Genomic DNA, 22,150 nt, shown 5'->3' with positions numbered 1-22,150 from the left:
AAGTGAGGAGCTAGCTACTGTGAGAGTGGGGAACAACAGTAGGGAGTGAAGTGAGGAGCTAGCTACTGTGAGAGTGGGGAACAACCGTAGGGAGTGAAGTGGGGCGCTAGTGTCAGATGGTGAGTGTAGCTGGTGCATGAAGTCAGGCGCACGAGAGCAGAATGAGTGAGCAACTGTACGTTTACTCAACAAGGCACATGGTAACAATTACACTTGACCCAAAACAAGACGGTAAAGATAACGCACGGGTGACCACAGCACCCGTCAAAAACCCAGGCATCAAAACAAACCTGACTGAACATGTAATAATCCCCACAACAGCATGGGGGGGGGAACAGAGGGTTTAAATACAGGAACAAGTAATCGTGAAATGGAAAACAGGTGTTTGTGTAAACAAAGACAAAGGAAAAAGAGGATCGGCGACGCCGGCCGCCGAGCACCGCCCGAACAAGGAGAGGCACCGACTTTCGGCGGAAGTCGCGACAGCTAGCTTCCACACAACAACATGGAACATGGCAGGGCAACTTAGCTGTGTGGAATGCTGGAAGAGCACAGCCACAGGGTTCACCTCCCATCCACTCTACCAAATCAACATGCACCCTCTCTTTAATGAGTTTCACCAGAATAGATATTTGGGAGACAGAGGCTTTAAAACCAAACGTAACACTCCTGTAAAGTTCTTATCCTGCAGTAGCCTCTTTCTTTGTTGAGTTTCTTAGTTCAATTCTTACCTCCGTTACCACTGTCCTTGTCAAATTGAAGACAGCGGACTGACCTTGAATGCTTCAATGTGAAGTGTACTTTCCTGTGCTCCTGAATGGGATGGGTCCACTGTTGGAGGTGATAGAGTAGTGGAAGATCCCTGTCCAGCAAGTTGGAACGGGACCTATTCAGACTGCTACGCGGACAGAGCCTTTTCACCAAAACCTCAAATAGAAAACATGCAATTTACAGCTTTCAACCTCTATTCCAATGTCGTCTTGAACCTGGTCTTGTTGCTGTCAAGGGCACCTGTTACAATTCCATGAAACATGATCAGCCTCTACTTTTCTTGGTGAGAAATAAATGGTGAGATCACTCCTTTGGCAGAGCTTCTTGGAGCTAAAAGCCTCCCAACAATTGTGTGTCTGGGTTTCATGACTCTATGGGGGGGGGGGGGGGGGGGGGGGCTCATGTCAGTGATGTGTGTGATGAGTCATGGTGTGTGTAAAAAAAAACAACTTTAAACAACAATAGATACAAAGGATCAGGAGGTTTAGCGCTGGAAGGGATGACATCATCCCAGTGTCAGGTCTAATATGTAAATCCCCTTGGCTCTGGTGTTTTGTGGTGTCAGCACTTTCCGCCAGTCTGCTTATGTTCAGTGTTTGGAGTGGGAGTGTGGTTAAGGAGGTGGACACTGGACAGAGCTTAAGGGCCCATGAAGCAACAATAACCCATATGCACCAAGTATGAGGGCCTGAGCCAGCACTGAACCGCAGACAGACAGGGAGTGAAGATGCCGTATCTTGGTTGGTTGTTCCGGTCTGGAACCGTCCTAAGCTGCCACCTTTCCAACAAGTCAGTTTGTCACATTTCTGCCCTGCTAGTGCTTCCCCAGTCAACTGGAAGTGGTGTTATTGTGAAGTGGACATGTCGTCTCGGAGCAGCAACAACTCAGCCGCGGAGTGGTAGGCCACACAAACTCACAGACATGTGCTGAAGCGTGTAGAGCATTGAAATCACCCGTCTTCGGTTGCAACACTCACTAGAGTCCCAAACTGCTTCCGGAAGCAACGCTGGCACAAAAACTGTTCGTCGGGAGCTTCATGAAATGGGTTTCCATGTCCGAGAAGCCGCCATGTGCAATGGTTGGTTGGTTGGAGTTGTGTAAAGCTCACCGCCATTGGACTCTGGAGCAGCGGAAACACGTTGGAAGCTGTTCTTTTTAAATTTAACTAGGAAAGCGAGTGAAGAACAAATTCTTATTTTACAAATGATGGTCTACCCCAGCCAAACCCTCCCCTAACCCGGATGACACTGGGCCAATTGTGTGCCGCCCTATGGGACTCCCGATCACGGCCGGTTGTGATACAGCCGGAGATCGAACCAGGGTCTGTAGTGTGACACCTCTAGCACTGAGATGCAGTGCCTTAGACCACTGCGCCACTTATAGCAGCAAAGGGGGGGACCAACTACAGATTAATGCCCATGATTAACCATGTAGTGTAGTATATTGAAAGTGTGTGCTTCCACACAGGTGTGGTTCCCGAGTTAATCACTTAACATCCCATCATACTTAGGGTCATGTATAGAAGTGGCCAGTTGTCCATTATTTTAGCTACCGTAGCTGGAAGATCTCAGTGACTTTGAAAGAGTGGTCTCAAAGGAGCATAGGGGGTTTAAAGTGTGTGTGTGTGTCACCATATCTCAACCCAATTGAACACTTACGGAATTTCTCACGAAAGAATAGTGCCGCATTCCTCCGATAGAGTTCCAGACACTTGTAGAATCTACGCCAAGGCGCATTGAAGTTCTGGCCCCACATTGACACTATGTTGGGTTTCCTTTATTTTGGCAGTTACCTGTACTTCACATACAGTGTACCTAGCCCTTTTCAACTGAAGTAACTTATAAATCTTAATCATGGCTTACTTTAAGCTCTCCGGGGCTGTCTCTGCCTCAGTAGAAGCAGACGGGACCCAGGCTAATGTCACCAGACAGACCAGTAACGTTCCTACTTGTACATCCTTTATCAGACACTGTCCATGCGGAAGTACCAACAAAAATGGCAGGAAGTGAGAGGAAACCAAAAAACTACAGGGTCGTTTTGTGCCATAACCTTACAACCCCAGAGAACAGCATGTTAAACACCTCGATCTTTCCCCAGGTTGAGGTTAAACAGCAGGATGGAGAGATGAGTGGAGCGTAAAATGGCCTGTAATGGACCCGAAAGGAGCCGCAAAGTATTTAGGTAAGCGGCTACTTTTCATGGGTCCACTACTCTCAATAGGCCTGGAGTTGAACCACTTCAGCAGACTCCTCCAATGCATCACTAGCTGAAAATGTACTCTGCGGAGGGATTGTTTCAGTGAGGACAGAATATATCCCAACTACCGTGGAGCACAGACGCTCTCTTTGAGCACAAAACAGTTGCTTACATGACACTTTCACAGCCCAAGCCCTCAGGAGTCTATTGCTCTCCATTCCCCACAGCAGGAGAAATCAGTGCGGTCTCAGGTAATCCCTACCATTATATCACAGCTCTATCATAATAGGGCCACAGATGTTCATATTCCAACATAATAAGTCAAAATCTTGAACCTATGAAGTTGAATCCCATTGTTAGTTCTGTTACTGTTACAAATGGGACGCCCACTGTGGCTAGCAAAAGTTAAACCAATGCTATTAGTTTAAAAGTGAAAGCCATAAATATGGATATCCCCTCGGTTTACAAATCACTTAGGGGCTTGGGCTGTGGCACTTAAACGTGCAGAGTGATTTTTTTTAAAGGACCTTCTTGATATCAGAAACCTTGTTCATAAACCTGAATTACACAATTAGCACTGAGACCTAGTAGGAAGCCCACTGCGGGTAGCTCTCCCTGTTCCATTGGCTCAAATGTAAACACCAGTGACCTGTCGACCTCTTGCTTGGGAGACCGTACAAGCAACCCCGAAATGGGCAACAAACAGCTTGCATTAACAAATTTAGCATCATGAAGTGGATCACTTGTTAAAGTCGACAACATTCATATACTGGCCATCTCTGAAACTCCCTCAGGTACGGTGCCTTCAAAAAGTATTCACAACAATCATCTTTTCCCACGTTATTGTGTTACAGCCTGAATTTAAAATGGCTTATAAACAAACAATACCCCATAGTGCCCAAGTGGAGTTGTTGCTAGACAAATTACTTAAAGGAAAAGCTGAAATTTCTCAAGTCAACAAGAATTCAACTCCTTTGTTATGACAAACCTAAATAGGTCCAGGGGTAAAAAAAAAAAAAAAAATAGAAGCAAAGGGACCCTATTGGTAGATTAATAAAAAAAAATTGTTTAATGGCTCAACAACATTGTAGTTTTTCCACAATACTAACCTAAATGACAGAGTGAAAATAATTAAATGTGTACAGAATAAAAAAATATTCCAAAACGAGCATCCTGTTTACAATAAGGCACTAAAAGTAAAACTGAAAAGAATGTGGCAAAGAAATAAATTTCATGTCCTCAACGCAAAGCGTTATGTATGGGGCAAATCCAACACAACACGAGTGCCACTTCATATTTTCAAGCATGCTGGTGGCTGCATCATGTTTATGGTATGCTTGTCATCGGCAAGGAATATGGAGTTTTTTAGGATAAAAATTAATGGAATAGAGCTAATCACAGACAAAATCCTAGAGGAAAACTTGGTTTGTCTGATTTCCAACAGACACTGGCAGACAAAATTCCCTGTTCAGCAGGACAATAAACTAAAACACAAGGCATACCAAGATAACATGCAAGTTCCCAGATATTTCTGGAGGGAATGGCCCTCACCCTCTGATCCAACAGGTCCCAGACGTGCTCAATAGGATTGAGATTTTGGCTCGTCGCTGGCCATGGCAGAACACTAACATTCCTGTCTTGCAGGAAATCACGCACAGAACGAGCATTATGGCTGGTGGCATTGACGGACCCTCCACCTCCAAATCGATCCCGCTCCAGAGTACAGGCCTCGGTGTAACACTCATTCCTTCTACAATAAACGCAAATCCAACCATCACCCCTGGTGAGACAAAAGTCATGAATCGTCATTGAAGAGCACTTTTTGCCAGTCCCGTCTGGTCTAGCGACAGTGGATTTGTGCCCATAGGCGACGTTGCTGCCGGTGATGTCTGTTGAGGACCTGCCTTACTTGTAACTCGGGAAGTTGTTGTTGCCATCCTGTACCTGTCCCGCAGGTATGACGTACCGATCCTGTGCAGGTGTTGTTACACGTGGTCTACCACTGCGAGGACTATCAGCTGTCCGTCCAGTCTCCCTGTAGCACTGTCTTAGGAGTCTCATAGTACAGACAGTGCAATTTATTGCCCTGGCCACAACTGCAGTTCTCATGCCTCCCTGCAGCATGCCTAAAGCACGTTCACGCAGATGAGCAGGAATCCTGGCCATCTTTCTTTTGGTGTTTTTCAGAGTCAGTAGAAAGGCCTCTTTAGGACCCTAAGTTTTCATAACTGTGACCTTAATTGCCTACTGTCTGTAAGCTGTTAGTGTCTTAACAACCGTTACACAGGTGCATGTCCATTCATTGTTTATGGTTCATTGAACAAACATGGGAAACGGTGTTTAAACCCTTTACAATGAAGATCTGAAATAATTTGGATTTTTATGAATTCTCTAAAAAGACAAGTGTTCTGAAAAAGGGCCGTTTCTTATTTTGCTGAGTGTATTAGCCAACGTGCAATCACGGAAGAATAAACTGGATGAGCTCCGTTTAAGACTATCCTCCCAACGGGACATTAAAAACTGTAATATCTTATCGAGTCGTGGCTGAACAATGACATGGTTGGCTGTGTTTTCTGTGCATCGGCAGAACAGAATAGAATAGCTACAGCGGGGCAAAAAAGTATTTAGTCAGCCACCAAGTTTTCCCACTTAAAAAGATGAGGCCTGTAATTTTCATCATAGGTACACTTCAACTATGACTGACAAAATGAGAAAAAAAAATCCAGAAAATCACATTGTATGATTTTTTATGAATTTATTTGCAAATTATGGTGGAAAATAAGTATTTGGTCAATAACAAAAGTTTCTCAATACTTTGTTATATACCCTTTGTTGGCAATGACAAGGGTCAAATGTTTTCTGTAAGTCTTCACAAGGTTTTCACACACTGTTGCTGGTATTTTGGCCCATTCCTCCATGCAGATCTCCTCTAGAGCAGTGATGTTTTGGGGCTGTTGCTGGGCAACGCAGACTTTCAACTCCCTCCAAAGATTTTCTATGGGGTTGAGATCTGGCGACTGGCTAGGCCACTCAAGGACCTTGAAATGCTTCTTACGAAGCCACTCCTTCGTTGCCCGGGCGGTGTGTTTGGGATCATTGTCATGCTGAAAGACCCAGCCACGTTTCATCTTCAATGCCCTTGCTGATGGAAGGAGGTTTTCACCCCACCCCATTCATTCTTACCTTTACACGGATCAGTCTTCCTGGTCCCTTAGCAGAAAAACAGCCCCAAAGCATGATGTTTCCACCCCCATGCTTCACAGTAGGTATGGTGTTCTTTGGATGCAACTCAGCATTCTTTGTCCTCCAAACACGACAAGTTGAGTTTTTACCAAAAAGTTATATTTTGGTTTCATCTGACCATATGACAGTCTTCCAATCTTCTTCTGGATCATCCAAATGCTCTCTAGCAAACTTCAGACGGGCCTGGACATGTACTGGCTTAAGCAGGGAGACACGTCTGGCACTGCAGGATTTGAGTTCCTGGCGGCGTAGTGTGTTAATGAAGGTAGGCTTTGTTACTTTGGTCCCAGCTCTCTGCAGGTCATTCACTAGGTACCCCCGTGTGGTTCTGGGATTTTTGCTCACCGTTCTTGTGATCATTTTGACCCCACGGGGTGAGATCTTGCGTGGAGCCCCAGATCGAGGGAGATTATCAATGGTCTTGTATGTCTTCCATTTCCTAATAATTGCACCCACAGTTGATTTCTTCAAACCAAGCTGCTTACCTATTGCAGATTCAGTCTTCCCAGCCTGGTGCAAGTCTACAATTTTGTTTCTGGTGTCCTTTGACAGCTCTTTGGTCTTGGCCATAGTGGAGTTTGGAGTGTGACTGTTTGAGGTTATGGACAGGTGTCTTTTATACTGATAACAAGTTCAAACAGGTGCCATTACTACAGGTAACGAGTGGAGGACAGAGGAGCCTCTTAAAGAAGAAGTTACAGGTCTGTGAGAGTCAGAAATCTTGCTTGTTTGTAGATGACCAAATACTTATTTTCCACCATAATTTGCAAATAAATTCATAAAAAATCCTACAATGTGATTTTCTGGATTTTTTCCCTCATTGTGTCTGTCATAGATGAAGTGTACCTATGATAAAAAGATGAGAGGCCTGTAATTTTCAAGTGGGAGACCTTGCACAATTGGTGGCTGACTAAATACTTTTTTGCCCCACTGTATATCCGGTAAGACGAGAGGCCTGCTATAGACCACAGAATGCTAACAGTCAGTATCTGGATAATATGTGTGAAATGCTTGATTGTTGATATCAACAGAGGTATATTTTCTGGGTGACCTAAACATTTTCATCAAGCTGTCCACTCAAGATGAAGTTTCAAACTGTAACCAGTGCTTGCAACCTGGTTTGGGTTATCAGTCAACCTACCAGGGTATTTACAAACAGCACAGGAATGAAATCATCCACATGTATTGATTATATCTTTACTAACGCTATAGAAATCTTCTCTTAAGCCGTATCCACACCCATTGGATGTAGCAATCATAATATAGTAGCCATATGTAGGAAAACCAAAGTTCCAAAGGCTGGGTCTAAAATATTGTACAAGAAGTCATACAAAAGGTTTTCTATTGATTCCTAGGACAATGACAGTAGGAAAGCCTGACAAAGGCTACAAACCATCACAGGCTATAAACCAAAGAGACATTTTATGACCGTCGAAAATGACCTTGCTTTGGCAAATCATTTCAACCGTTCCAATTGTAGCTTTAACATGTGTGATATTTTACATTGCAGCAGAAAGTGGCCTTAGACAATATAAAACAGCATGCCAGCTGTTGATATACATATTTCCATGAATGACGTCAAGCAATACTCTCAACGTGTCATTCCACGAAAATCATATGGTCCAGATGGCATCAGCAGCAAGGCACTTCAGGCCAAAACAAACTCTCTGGTCTCTCATCCCAATTAGACTCAAACCAATTTGCATACCGTGACTCCATGGGTGTTGATGCGTTACTGGTCACGCTGAACAATATCTACGAACATTTAGAATAGGCAAATAGCCTAGTGAAAATTATATTCATTGACTGGAGGATAAACTGGTGAATTTGGGTGTCAACTCTACTGATCAAGTGGATAAATAGCTTCCTTGTGAACCGTACTCAACAAGTGAAGTTTAACGCCGCCATCTCTACATCTAGAACAGTGAATACGGGAGCCCCTTGCGTACTTTCACGAATACTGTACACAAAACAATTGTCAAGCCTGACGCAGCCCACAAGATTTTTTAAATATGCGGATGACACCGCTGTTGTGGGTTTCCTCCACCCAGAATAAGCCTCAAGGTTTTGAAAGAGAAAAGGCTAAATTTGTTCAGCGGTGTGCAGATAACGTTCTTGTAATAAACATTAAGAAAACAAAGAGATGGAACTTGATTTGAAAAGGAACAAACTCCACTACCCCCTACGAAGATTAATGGGGAACCAGTCGATAGAGTAACCACATTTGGGAATCTGCCCTGCAGAGTGTAATGTCCTTTGGTCTAAAACACCCGTTTGGAAACATGCGAGTGCAAGAACCAAGTCAAGCTACAGCGCTCGATTAAGACAGCGGGAAGGATAATTGGTATATCTCACGAATCAGCCACCAACCTGTACACAAAAAGCATTTTGAAAGCATTTTACAGGACAGTTCATCACCTTCACTCAAACTTCAGTCACAGCAGCAGCCGGACGAGAGGAAAGAGACTTTGTCAAAATAAAATGAAAACAGATCGATATGGGGACTCTTTTATTCCAAAAGACACTTTCACTTTAAATGTGTAGCTATAGCACTTTGAATGAATTAGTGTCGTTTCTGTGTACCGTCTGTTTAAGCACATGACCAAATAAATTCCCCCCTGGTGGGTTAATAAAGTTGCCACTTAGGATTGTGATTCAATGTCGAAAATATGTAAAAATGATTTACTGGTCTGTTGTGTGTAATGAGGAGCAACCTAGACCCATAGGGCGGCGCACAATTGGCCCAGCATCGTCCGGGTTTGGGTTTGGCCGGGGTAGGCCGTCATTGTAAATAATTATTTGTCTTTAACCGACTTGCCTAGTTAAATAAAAGGTTAAATAAAAAAAATGGCATGGTTTCTTCCAGTTATTGATAAGCAGGCGCCTATTAAGAAACTGACTGTTCAGTGTCTGAATAGGTGCCACACCTTCCTCCTGTTCTCCACAGGTGCCTTCCCTGAGGGAGGAGAGGAATAATGATGGAGAAAGCAAGAGAGAAGGGAAAATGTCCCGTGGCAGTGTAAGTGAGAGATGGTGAACATTACATACTGCAAGCTGGGGATGGAAAGTCTTTAATTGTCTCTCTTAGCAGTCTCGCACGCATTCCCTCTTTCTCTCCCCTCACCCCCCAGTGGTAATGGAGAGACAGGCTGTGTGAATCAGAGCAGAAAGCACCATGACTTGCACCCCATTAGCCCCATGTCAGGAGTGTAATGAGAGTCACCAGTGGGGTAATGAGCAAATCTGCACCACTGCTTCTCCCGCTCTGTCAGTACTCACAGTTCAATGGCCTACTTGCTTCCCTCTGTCGGCCCTGTACTAGGGCTGTCCCCAACTGAAAAACATCTTGGTTGACCGAAAGTCTGTTCTTTCGACCAATCGGTCGCCATTTTTCAACGTGTATTTTTCCATATATAGACACACACTATGGTTTGAATAAAATCAACTATATGCATTGAGCTTGTCTGATGCTTTAAGCTTACAGTTTGATGAAATAAGACAAATGCCTTAAGAGGGCGGCATAGGTCTAGCTAACCAGAAGAAAAAAAAAACTGAACCAACTACTCTCCTCTTGCTCCTGCTGGCTTTCGCAGATCCTGCCATTACACTCCTGAAGTTGCCGGTAATAGGCTACACGAGGAGTCGCAACCTTTGTTGTGGAATGCTAACTTACCATTTCTACCGAACTGTGTGACAGTTATTGTTTTCATATGCACATTTTCGTGAAACTGTTTCATTTCATTTATAAATGTCTTCATATCTCAAAATCGTTGTCAAGCGTTTCGTCAAAATTCTATCCAAATCTAAATGAAAATGACAAACCTAAAAAGTAACTTCTATTGCCATTGCTACAGTGCCTTGCGAAAGTATTCGGCCCCCTTGAACTTTGCAACCTTTTGCCACATTTCAGGCTTCAAACATAAAGATATAAAACTGTATTTTTTTGTGAAGAATCAACAACAAGTGGGACACAATCATGAAGTGGAACGACATTTATTGGATATTTCAAACTTGTTTAACAAATCAAAAACTGAAAAATTGGGCGTGCAAAATTATTCAGCCCCCTTAAGTTAATACTTTGTAGCGCCACCTTTTGCTGCGATTACAGCTGTAAGTCGCTTGGGGTATGTCTCTATCAGTTTTGCACATCTCTATCAGTTTTGCACATCGAGAGACTGAAATTTTTTCCCATTCATCCTTGCAAAACAGCTCGAGCTCAGTGAGGTTGGATGGAGAGCATTTGTGAACAGCAGTTTTCAGTTCTTTCCACAGATTCTCGATTGGATTCAGGTCTGGACTTTGACTTGGCCATTCTAACACCTGGATATGTTTATTTTTGAACCATTCCATTGTAGATTTTGCTTTATGTTTTGGATCATTGTTTTGTTGGAAGACAAATCTCAGTCCCAGTCTCAGGTCTTTTGCAGACTCCATCAGGGTTTCTTCCAGAATGGTCCTGTATTTGGCTCCATCCATCTTCCCATCAATTTTAACCATCTTCCCTGTCCCTGCTGAAGAAAAGCAGGCCCAAACCATGATGCTGCCACCACCATGTTTGACAGTGGGGATGGTGTGTTCATGGTGATGAGCTGTGTTGCTTTTACGCCAATCATAACATTTTGCATTGTTGCCAAAAAGTTCAATTTTGGTTTCATCTGACCAGAGCACCTTCTTCCACATGTTTGGTGTGTCTCCCAGGTGGCTTGTGGCAAACTTTAAACAACACTTTTTATGGATATCTTTAAGAAATGTCTTTCTTCTTGCCACTCTTCCATAAAGGCCAGATTTGTGCAATATACGACTGATTGTTGTCCTATGGACAGAGTCTCCCACCTCAGCTGTAGATCTCTGCAGTTCATCCAGAGTGATCATGGGCCTCTTGGCTGCATCTCTGATCAGTCTTCTCCTTGTATGAGCTGAAAGTTTAGAGGGACGGCCAGGTCTTGGTAGATTTGCAGTGGTCTGATACTCCTTCCATTTCAATATTATCGCTTGCACAGTGCTCCTTGGGATGTTTAAAGCTTGGGAAATCTTTTTGTATCCAAATCCGGCTTTAAACTTCTTCACAACAGTATCTCGGACCTGCCTGGTGTGTTCCTTGTTCTTCATGATGCTCTCTGCGCTTTTAACGGACCTCTGAGACTATCACAGTGCAGGTGCATTTATACGGAGACTTGATTACACACAGGTGGATTGTATTTATCATCATTAGTCATTTAGGTCAACATTGGATCATTCAGAGATCCTCACTGAACTTCTGGAGGGAGTTTTCTGCACTGAAAGTAAAGTGGCTGAATAATTATGCACGCCCAATTTTTCAGTTTTTGATTTGTTAAAAAAAGTTTGAAATATTCAATAAATATATTCATATATTCAATAAATGTCGTTCCACTTCATGATTGTGTCCCACTGATTGTGTCCCACTTGTGTCCCACTTGTTGTCTTCACAAAAAAATACAGTTTTATATCTTTATGTTTGAAGCCTGAAATGTGGCAAAAGGTCGCAAAGTTCAAGGGGGCCGAATACTTTCGCAAGGCACTGTATGTAAACACAGTCTACATAAAACCATCGAATAAAAACATTGCAGCCTGCAGGTAGAACATTTCCTGATAAAAATAAATATTCTATAAATCACATTGGCTACACATGGCCTGTCTGCAACAAACTTGAAACATTGTACCAACTATTAACTTGGGACAGACCTGAAGCTTGCACTAAGGAACTTTCAGCACTGTATAAAACATTCTGGGCCCTCAGAGTTTCCTGTGCGAGTGAGCGGACGTGGATAAGAGGCCGTTCTTGACCTGGGCAGGAGCTCACCACAGCTGAGTACCGGCACCTCAAATGTTCTACTGCTTGAGCTTCTGTTCCTCTTATAGAATATTATCTCAAAAGTATTGTGGAGCTTCTGCACCTAAATATAAAAAGTACCAGCACCCAAAATGAGTCCCGGAATCTATTTCAGTCCAAGTCAAGCACTGATAAGAAGTAATCAGGTTTCCACTGGATCCGAGCATGACATTTCACGCCGAGTGGTTATTGAAAGGGAGAAAGCTGGAAAGATTTTTCAAAATACAATGAGGAACTATTGTCAGCTCGGGGATTTGATCTTGCAACCTTTCAGGTTACAAGTCCAACGCTCTAACCACTAGGCTACCTGTCGCCCCAAATGATTACATTTGCGCGCAGGCCAGGTAGCCTATAGGCCTACTTCTATGCGTGCGCGTCATTACTCAACATTGACAGGAGCACTCTAATCAAAAGACAATGACTAAATTGATAAAACTCGTAAATGGAATGAAAAACAAACAAAACTTGTTTCTCACTAGTGTCGCATTGGCTGTGCGCTCTGCTAACAATGTGTCCACTCTGACAATGAGAACCGGAAGAATAATATTGAATGCATTAAAATAAATGACCTTAACCAAAAGTAACAAACATTGTCGATTAGAAATTATAGGAATTAACGGGTAAATGTAGTACTGCTGAGATATGTCATGGGGAATTGATAGACACTAACAATCAAAACGCAAACAATTCACACAATGAAGTTACGAAACAAGGAATGTGCACACATTGATGGGAAAGAGAGCATTCTGGAAGTGCATTGTGCATCTCGGGCATGGTTAATCTGACATCTGTTTCCGGTGATATGGCCTCAGCAGAAGTCAGGGCATTCATTATTTTGTGTGCGTCGCAGAGCAGTGCTGTTGTCAAGGAAGTGAGTTTGTGTTTATACAGGATGTACCGCCCCCACCTAGCGTCAACCAATCATGTCAATGTGGAGCTACACAGAGCCCTCCGCATTGTCCCTCCGCATTGTGATGTGGAACGGAGCTTGATTTGTCCTCTGCATGCCTTTGAAGGCTCTGCAATTGCGTCACACCCTCCAAATGGAGCCTCCGACCACATTTTCGGATCAAGCATGAATTGGCTTTGGATTAGTTCATTGAGATGGGCGCAAATTATTACATACATATGTCACTAATCGACTAAAACAATCTTGATCGACCAACAGCCTAACGACCAAACAATAGACCAGTCGACTAATTGGGGTCAGCCCTACTCTGTGCACAAGCCTACTCGTTTAGGCTGACGTAGCCTGTGGATGCCAACAGTTAGAAAGGTGAGGGGTAGGGGGCATGGAAGAGAATAAAAAAAAGAAAGCAAGAGTCCTTGGAGGTTTTAAGAGGCTAGAGTGAGCAGCCATGGGATAGCCAGTCTCTCAGAGAGAGCGAGAGCGAGAGAGAGATCAGAGGAGAAGACAGTAACGAGTGCTGATTGGATTAGAGGCCTGGCAGACTGGGCTGTCTGGGGCCGGCCTCCCATTGATATAAACAAGATTCTGATTGCATTCCTGCAGTAGGCTGTCTGCACCATCACACACTGGCTGACTGGTTTCTCCTGGAGTTAGTAGAATATGTGGGCTGGTCCCAGACTTTAAATGTATGACGGAGTGTAGTTACGGTGTCGTCTCGTGCAAGAGCAGTGTTTCCACCCCCAACACACACACACACAAATCATCCTCATCTCACACACCTTATCTGTTCTCCAGCAGCTACAAAACATGTACAGTACATAGTAATTACAACAGTGTAGTAGGGTAATGGAAGAGCTTTTACACAAATCCTTATGGACGTCTCTACTTTAATCTCTGCCTGTAATAACCAACACCCCACACAGTGTAACAGAAAGCCATGCAGGATAGTGTTCCTCACCCCTTTGACTCCTTTCAGGTCTCCTTTCAGCAGGCTGTCCAGAGGGAAGGTGATGATGTTGTTCATGTTCTGGAACTGAAAAGGACAAAGTGGAGAGGGCCTAGGTCAGAGGGGTTCAACGCGAGCATGGGTGAATAGTGACAACCACAGATAACACGTGCTGTTTAAACGCACTCACCTTAGCTGGTTGTGTGTGTGTGTGCATCTCTGTCTTTGTACAGACACTGTGTACTCTACAACGGTGTGTCTTAAAGTGATAATCTACTCCCTGAAATAAAAATCATGAAACTCCTGACAATTTGGTGAAATCCTAGGTTCTCTCAGTAGGTCAAAACTGTTTTCACCATGATTGACCTTCTAGTGGTCTGTCTGTAAAACCAGGAAATGGTGTAGGACGGCATCATAGCCACGTACACCGACTACACCAAACTTTAGGAACACCTTCCTAATATAGAGTTGCTGCACCCCCTCACATAGATTTTCAAGTAGATTTAAGGTGCTCTCGAGTGGCGCAGCGGTCTAAGGCACCGCATCTCAGTGCAAGTAGGCGTCACTACAGTCCCTGGTTCGAATCTAGGCTGTATCACATCCGGCCGTGATTGTGAGTCTCCTAGGGCGGCGCACAAATTGGCCCGCATCGTCTGGGTTTGGCCGGGGTAGATTGAAAATAAAAATGTGTTCTTAAACGGACTTGCCTAGGGTAAATACACTGCTAAAAATAACATCCTAGATCTGAATGAAATAAATATTCTTATTAAATAATTGTTTCTTTACATAGTTGAATGTGCTGACAACAAAATCACAAATTATCAATGGAAATCAAATTTATCAACCCATGGAGTCGTACTCAAAATTAAAGTGGAAAACCACACTACAGGCTGATCCAACTTTGATGTAATGTCCTTAAAACAAGTCAAAATGAGGCTCAGTAGTGTGTGTAGCCTCCACGTGCCTGTATGACCTCCCTACAACGCCTGGGCATGCTCCTGATGAGGTGGCGGATGGTCTCCTGAGGGATCTCCTCCCAGACCTGGACTAAAGCATCCGCCAACTCCTGGACAGTCTGTGGTGCAATGTGGCGTTGGTGGATGGAGCGAGACATGATGTCCCAGGTGTGCTCAATTGGATTCAGGTCTGGGGAACGGGCGGGCCAGTCCATAGCATCAATGCCTTCCTCTTGCAGGAACTGCTGACACACTCCAGCCACATGAGGTCTAGCATTGTCTTGCATTAGGAGGAACCCAGGGCCAACCGCACCAGCATATGGTCTCACAAGGGGTCTGAGGATCTCATCTCGGTACCTAATGGCAGTCAGGCTACCTCTGGCGAGCACATGGAGGGCTGTGCGGCCCCCCAAAGAAATACCACCCCACACCATGACTGACCCACCGCCAAATCGGTCATGCTGGAGGATGTTGCAGGCAGCAGAACGTTCTCCGTGGCGTCTCCAGACTCTGTCACGTCTGTCACGTGCTCAGTGTGAACCTGCTTTCATCTGTGAAGAGCACAGGGCGCCAGTGGCGCATTTGCCAATCTGGTGTTCTCTGGCAAATGCCAAACGTCCTGCACGGTATTGGGCTGTAAGCACAACCCCCACCTGTGGACGTCAGGCCCTCATACCACCCTCAGGAGCTCTGGCAGTGCTTCTCCTGCTCCTACTTGCACAAAGGCGGAGGTAGCAGTCCTGCTGCTGGGTTGTTGCCCTCCTACAGCCTCCTCCACGTCTCCTGATGTACTGGCCTGTCTCCTGGTAGCGCCTCCATGCTCTGGACACTACGCTGACATACACAGCAAACCTTCTTGCCACAGCTCGCATTGATGTGCCATCCTGGATGAGCTGCACTCCGTCTCATGCTACCACTAGAGTGAAAGCACCACCAGCATTCAAAAGTGACCAAAACATCAGCCAGGTAGCATAGGAACTGAGAAGTGGTCTGTGGTCACCACCTGCAGAACCACTCCTTTATTGGGGGTGTCTTGCTAATTGCCTATAATTTCCACCTTTTGTCTATTACATTTGCGCAACAGCATGTAAAATGTATTGTCAATCAGTGTTGCTTCCTAAGTGGACAGTTTAATTTCACAGAAGTGTGATAGACTTGGAGTTACATTGTGTTGTTTAAGTGTTCCCTTTATTTTTTTGAGTAGTGTATATATACACATTTAATTTTTTAAGTCAGAACTGTAACTCCGCCACTCAGGAACATTCAATGTCCTTATGGTAAGCAACTTCAGTGTAGATTTGCAACTGTTCAGGGAAGTCAGGAACCAATACACGCAGTCAGTCAGGAAAGCTAAGGCCAGCTTCTTCAGGCAGAAATTTGCATCTTGTAGCTCCAACTCCAAAAAGTTCTGGGACACTGTGAAGTCCATGGAGAACAAGAGCACCTCCTCCCAGCTGCCCACTGCACTGAGGCTAGGTAACACGGTCACCACCGATAAATCCGTGATTATCGAAAACTTCAACAAGCATTTCTCAACGGCTGGCCATGCCTTCCGCCTGGCTACTCCAACCTCGGCCAACAGCTCCCCCCCCCCCGCAGCTACTCGCCCAAGCCTCTCCAGGTTCTCCTTCAACCAAATCCAGATAGCAGATGTTCTGAAAGAGCTGCGAAACCTGGACCCGTACAAATCAGCTGGGCTTGACAATCTGGACCCTCTATTTCTGAAACTATCCGCTGCCATTGTCGCAACCCCTATTACCAGCCTGTTCAACCTCTCTTTCATATCGTCTGAGATCCCCAAGGATTGGAAAGCTGCCGCAGTCATCCCCCTCTTCAAAGGGGGAGACACCCTGGACCCAAACTGTTACAGACCTATATCCATCCTGCCCTGCCTATCTAAGGTCTTCGAAAGCCAAGTCAACAAACAGGTCACTGACCATCTCGAATCCCACCGTACCTTCTCCGCTGTGCAATCTGGTTTCCGAGCCGGTCACGGGTGCACCTCAGCCACGCTCAAGGTACTAAACGATATCATAACCGCCATTGATAAAAGACAGTACTGTGCAGCCGTCTTCATCGACCTTGCCAAGGCTTTCGACTCTGTCCATCACCATATTCTTATCGGCAGACTCAGTAGCCTCGGTTTTTCTGATGACTGCCTTGCCTGGTTCACCAACTACTTTGCAGACAGAGTTCAGTGTGTCAAATCGGAGGGCATGCTGTCCGGTCCTCTGGCAGTCTCTATGGGGGTGCCACAGGGTTCAATTCTCGGGCCGACTCTTTTCTCTGTATATATCAATGATGTTGCTCTTGCTGCGGGCAATTCCCTGATCCACCTCTACGCAGACGACACCATTCTATATACTTCCGGCCCGTCCTTGGACACTGTGCTAACACTCCTTCCGTGGCCTCCAACTGCTCTTAAACGCTAGTAAAACCAAATGCATGCTTTTCAACCATTCACTGCCTGCACCCGCACGCCTGACTAGCATCACCACCCTGGATGGTTCCGACCTTGAATATGTGGACATCTATAAGTACCTAGGTGTCTGGCTAGACTGTAAACTCTCCTTCCAGACTCATATCAAACATCTCCAATCAAAAATCAAATCTAGAGTCAGCTTTCTATTACGCAACAAAGCCTCCTTCACTCACGCCGCCAAACTTACCCTAGTAAAACTGACTATCCTACCGATCCTCGACTTCGGCGATGTCATCTACAAAATTGCTTCCAACACTCTACTCAGCAAACTGGATGCAGTTTATCACAGTGCCATCCGTTTTGTCACTAAAGCACCTTATACCACCCACCACTGCGACCTGTATGCTCTAGTCGGCTGGCCCTTGCTACATATTCGTCGCCAGACCCACTGGCTCCAGGTCATCTACAAGTCCATGCTAGGTAAAGCTCCGCCTTATCTCAGTTCACTGGTGACTGGAACGAATTGCAAAAATCGCTGAAGCTGGAGACTTTTATCTCCCTCACCAACTTCAAACATCTGCTATCTGAGCAGCTAACCAATCGCTGCAGCTGTACATAGTCTATCGGTAAATAGCCCACCCATTTTTACCTACCTCATCCCCATACTGGTTTTTATTTATTTTATTTTCTGCTCTTTTGCACACCAATATCTCTACCTGTACATGACCATCTGATCATTTATCACTCCAGTGTTAATCTGCAAAATTGTAATTATTCGCCTACCTCATGCCTTTTGCACACAATGTATATAGACTCCTTTTTTCTACTGTATTATTGACTTGTTAATTGTTTACTCCATGTGTAACTCTGTTGTCTGTACACACTGCTATGCTTGATCTTGGCCAGGTCGCAGTTGCAAATGAGAACTTGTTCTCAACTAGCTTACCTGGTTAAATAAAGGTGTTTTAGGTTATTGTCCTGCTGAAGGGTGAATTCATCTCCCAGTGTCTAGTGCTTAGCTCCATTCCTTAACAATTACAAGTATACCCATAACATGATGCAGCCATCAGTATGCTTCAAAATATGGAGTGGTACTTAGTAATGTGTTGTATTTGACCCAAACATAACACTTATTCAGGACAAAAAGTGAATTGCTTTGCCACTTTTTGTGCTGGCTTACTTTAGTGCCTTGTTGGAAACAGGCTGCATGTTTTGGAATATTTGTATTCTGTACACGCTTCCTTTTCACTATCAATTAGGTTACTATTGTGGAGTAACTACAATGTTGTTGATCCATCCACAGTTCTCTCCTATCACAGCCATTCAAACTCTAACTGTTTTAAAGTCACCATTGGCCTCATGGTGAAATCCCAGCGCGGTTTCCTGAGTTAGGAACAACGCCTGTATCCTTGTAGTGACTGGGCGTATTGATACACCATCGAAAATGTAATTGATAACGTCACCATGCTGAAAGGGATATTCAATGTCTGCTTTAAAAAAAAATCTTTACCCCATCTACCAATAGGAGCCCTTCTTTGCGAGGCATTGGAAAACCTCCCTGGTCTTTGTCGTTGAATCTTTGTATGAAATTCACTGATTGTGACTGAGGGACCTTACAGATAATTGTGTGTGTGGGGTACAGAGATGAGGCAGTCATTCAAAAATCATGTTAAAACACAATTATTGCACACAACGTGAGTCCATGCAACTTATTATGAGACTTGTTAAGCACATATTTACTCCTGAACTTATTTAGGCATGCCATAACAAAAGGGTTGAATACTTACTAACTCAAAACATTTCAGCATTTCGTTGTTTAATGAATCTGTCAATTTCAAAAACATAATTCCACTTTGACATTATGGGGTATTGTGTCTAGGCCAGTGACAAAAAATGACAATCGAATCCATTTTAAATTCAGGCTTTAAGACAGCGAAATGTAGAAAAGGTCAAGGGGCGTAAATACATCATAAATACAGAAGTCTGTGCAGCCCCTTCAAATTAGTGGATTCGGCTATTTCAGCCACACCCGTTGCTGACAGGTGTATAAAATTGAGCACACCACCATGCAATCTCCATAGACAAACATTGTCAGTAGAATGGCCTTACTGAAGAACTCCGTGAGTTTCAACGTGGCACCGTCATAGAATATCAGTTCGTCAAGTGTCTGACCTGCTAGAGCTGTTCCGGTCAACTGTAAGTGCTGTTTTTGTGAAGTGGAAATGTCTAGGAGCAACAACGGCTCAACCACGAAAGGGTAGACCACACAAGCTCACAAAGGGTCCCAGAGTGCTGAAGCGCGTAAAAAATCAGTCCTTGGTAGCAACACTCCCCGAATTCCAAACTGCCTCTGGCAGCACAAAAACGGTTTGTCGGGAGCTTCATGAAACGGGTTTACATGGCCAAGCAGCCGCACACAAGCGTCGGCTGGAGTGGTGTAAAGCTCGCTGCCATTGGACTCGAACAGTGGAAACGCATTCTCTGGAGTGATGAATCATGCTTCACCATCTGGCACTCTGACGGACAAATCTGTGTTTGGCGGATGCCAGGAGAACACTACCTGCCCCAAAGCATAGTACCAACTGTAAAGGTTGGTGGAGGAGGAATAATGGTCTGGGGCTGTTTTTCCATGGTTCGGACTGGGCCCCTTAGTACCAGTGAAGGGAAATCTTAACGCTACAGCATACAATAGCATTCTAGATGACTCTGTGCTTCCAACTTTGTGGCAACAATTTGAGGAAGGCCCTTTCCTGTTTCAGCATGACAATTTCCCCGTGCACAAAGTGAGGTCCATACAGTAATGCTTTGTGGAGATTGGTGTGGAAGACTTGACTGGCCTGCACAGAGCCCTGACCTCAACCCCATCGAACAACTTTGGGATGAATTGGAACGACGACTGCGAGCCAGGCCTAATCGCCCAACCTTGGCCGACCTCACTAATGGTTGTGGCTGAATGGAAGCAAGTCCCCGCAGCAATGTTCCAACATCCAGTGGAAAGTCTTCTCAGAAGAGTGGAGGCTGTTGTAGCAGCAAAAGGGGGGACCAACCATGATTTTGGAACGAGATGTTCAATGAGCAGGTGTCCACATACTTTTGGTTAAGTGGTGTACTTTCTGAAGGCACTGGATCTGCTGTGGAATAAAAGGCATGTGTGTGCGCGTGTGGAATTCCTACCCTAGGGACATGGAGAGATTTCCATCCTGCTCTAATTGTGTGCGTATACTCTGGGGTCAGAATGCTATCGGGAATCGGAGGCCTTTGGGGTAGATCAGTTTTCCATCACAACGTCCAAAGTGCTACTTGAAGACCAAATACCTGCTGGATCCAATTTACAGAGACCCCACTTTGAATCCAATATAGATTCAAACAACCCCAAAGCTTTATTAGAAACACCTGACAGAGTCCTTCTAGAGGATTTTGCCTCACCACAAGAACAATGTCAATTTACACAGAGAGCGGATTCACTGTTGATTTAATATGTGTCGTCTCAAGAACTGACCAGGTGGGTTGCCAGGTATGGAACTAGGTTGCCATGTTGGAGTCAGAAGATGGAATGGCTAATGTCCTGGCTTTGATTCTCGGCAGCCTCATAACACTTATTTCATTCTAAATTCCTCAAGCTGGTAGACTTTTCATCATTCAGAACAAATAATTAGTTTGAAGGTGCATAATAGAACCAAACGGGGTTCATCTCAGTCTTTCCTCTCACCAGGTTTTTGAAGAGGGCGGTGAGCTCCTTGGTGAAGACCGAGAACTTGAGGAAGGCAGAACCCAGGTCGGGGTCGTCCCTGTAGACACAGTTCTCCCCAAACTTCTCCAGAGCCTGGGTGTACTGCTCCTCATTCTCCACATGGGCTGGAAGAAGAGGAGAGAAAGAAGGGATGAACACGGCAGCACCATGCCAGTGTGCATATTAACAATCACTCTGCCAGCACCAAGCCAGTGTGCATATTAACAATCCCTCTGCCAGCACCAAGCCAGTGTGCATATTAACAATCACTCTGCCAGCACCAAGCCAGTGTGCATATTAACAATCCCTCTGCCAGCACCAAGCCAGTGTGCATATTAACAATCACTCTGCCAGCACCAAGCCAGTGTGCATATTAACAATCCCTCTGCCAGCACCAAGCCAGTGTGCATATTAACAATCACTCTGCCAGCACCAAGCCAGTGTGCATATTAACAATCACTCTGCCAGCACCAAGCCAGTGTGCATATTAACAATCCCTCTGCCAGCACCAAGCCAGTGTGCATATTAACAATCACTGCCAGCACCAAGCCAGTGTGCATATTAACAATCCCTCTGCCAGCCTGTCCTTCGGGTATGGACATCAGTGGTGGAAAAAGTACCCAATTGTAATACTTGAGTAAAAGTAACAATACCTTGATAGAAAATGACTCAAGTGAAAGTCACCCAGTAAAATACTACTTGAGTAAAAGTCTAAAAGTATTTGGTTTAAAATATAGTTAAGTATCAAATTCCTTATATAAAGCAAACTGTTGTTTAAATGTAAAAAATGTACGGATAGCCAGGGGCACACTCCAACATCATTTATAAACGAAGCATGTTTGCTTCCACCAGATCAGAGGCAGTCAGGATGACCAGGGATATGTGAGTGAATTGGACCCTTTTCCAGTCCTGCTAAGCATCCAAAATACTTTTGGGTGTCAGGGAAAATGTACGAAGTAAAAAGTACATGATTTTCTTTAGGAATGTAGTGAAGTAAAAGTAATAAAAATAGTCAAGTACAGATACTTTAAAGTACTACTGAAGTAGGTTTTTTTGGGGGTATCTGTACTGAAGTACTTTACACCACTGATGGACCTGCACACGGACCACACAGACCACGTGCA

The 22,150-nt window shown here is 44.5% G+C and overlaps 1 protein-coding gene across 10 annotated transcripts in view; it reads right to left on the bottom strand.

Annotated features, from left to right (window-relative positions):
- The window catches only part of asap2a (ArfGAP with SH3 domain, ankyrin repeat and PH domain 2a), a 95,780-nt gene that overhangs the window by 29,232 nt on the left and 44,398 nt on the right, over positions 1-22,150 (bottom strand). For 9 of the 10 annotated variants that reach the window (XM_036963074.1, XM_036963076.1, XM_036963081.1 and 6 more), the window contains exons 3-4: positions 21,006-21,151; positions 13,931-14,005 (exon numbers count right to left, since the gene is read on the bottom strand). In XM_036963074.1, the coding sequence (XP_036818969.1) occupies positions 13,931-14,005; positions 21,006-21,151 (221 nt within the window). The remainder of the gene's footprint in view (positions 1-13,930; positions 14,006-21,005; positions 21,152-22,150) is intronic. The other variant, XM_036963083.1, reaches the window with a different exon arrangement.

This window comes from Oncorhynchus mykiss, chromosome 25 (assembly GCF_013265735.2).
Source record: "Oncorhynchus mykiss isolate Arlee chromosome 25, USDA_OmykA_1.1, whole genome shotgun sequence".
Taxonomy (NCBI): Eukaryota; Metazoa; Chordata; class Actinopteri; order Salmoniformes; family Salmonidae; genus Oncorhynchus; species Oncorhynchus mykiss.
Note: the sequence above shows the minus strand (reverse complement) of the source record. Positions and strands in the feature narration are given on the sequence as shown.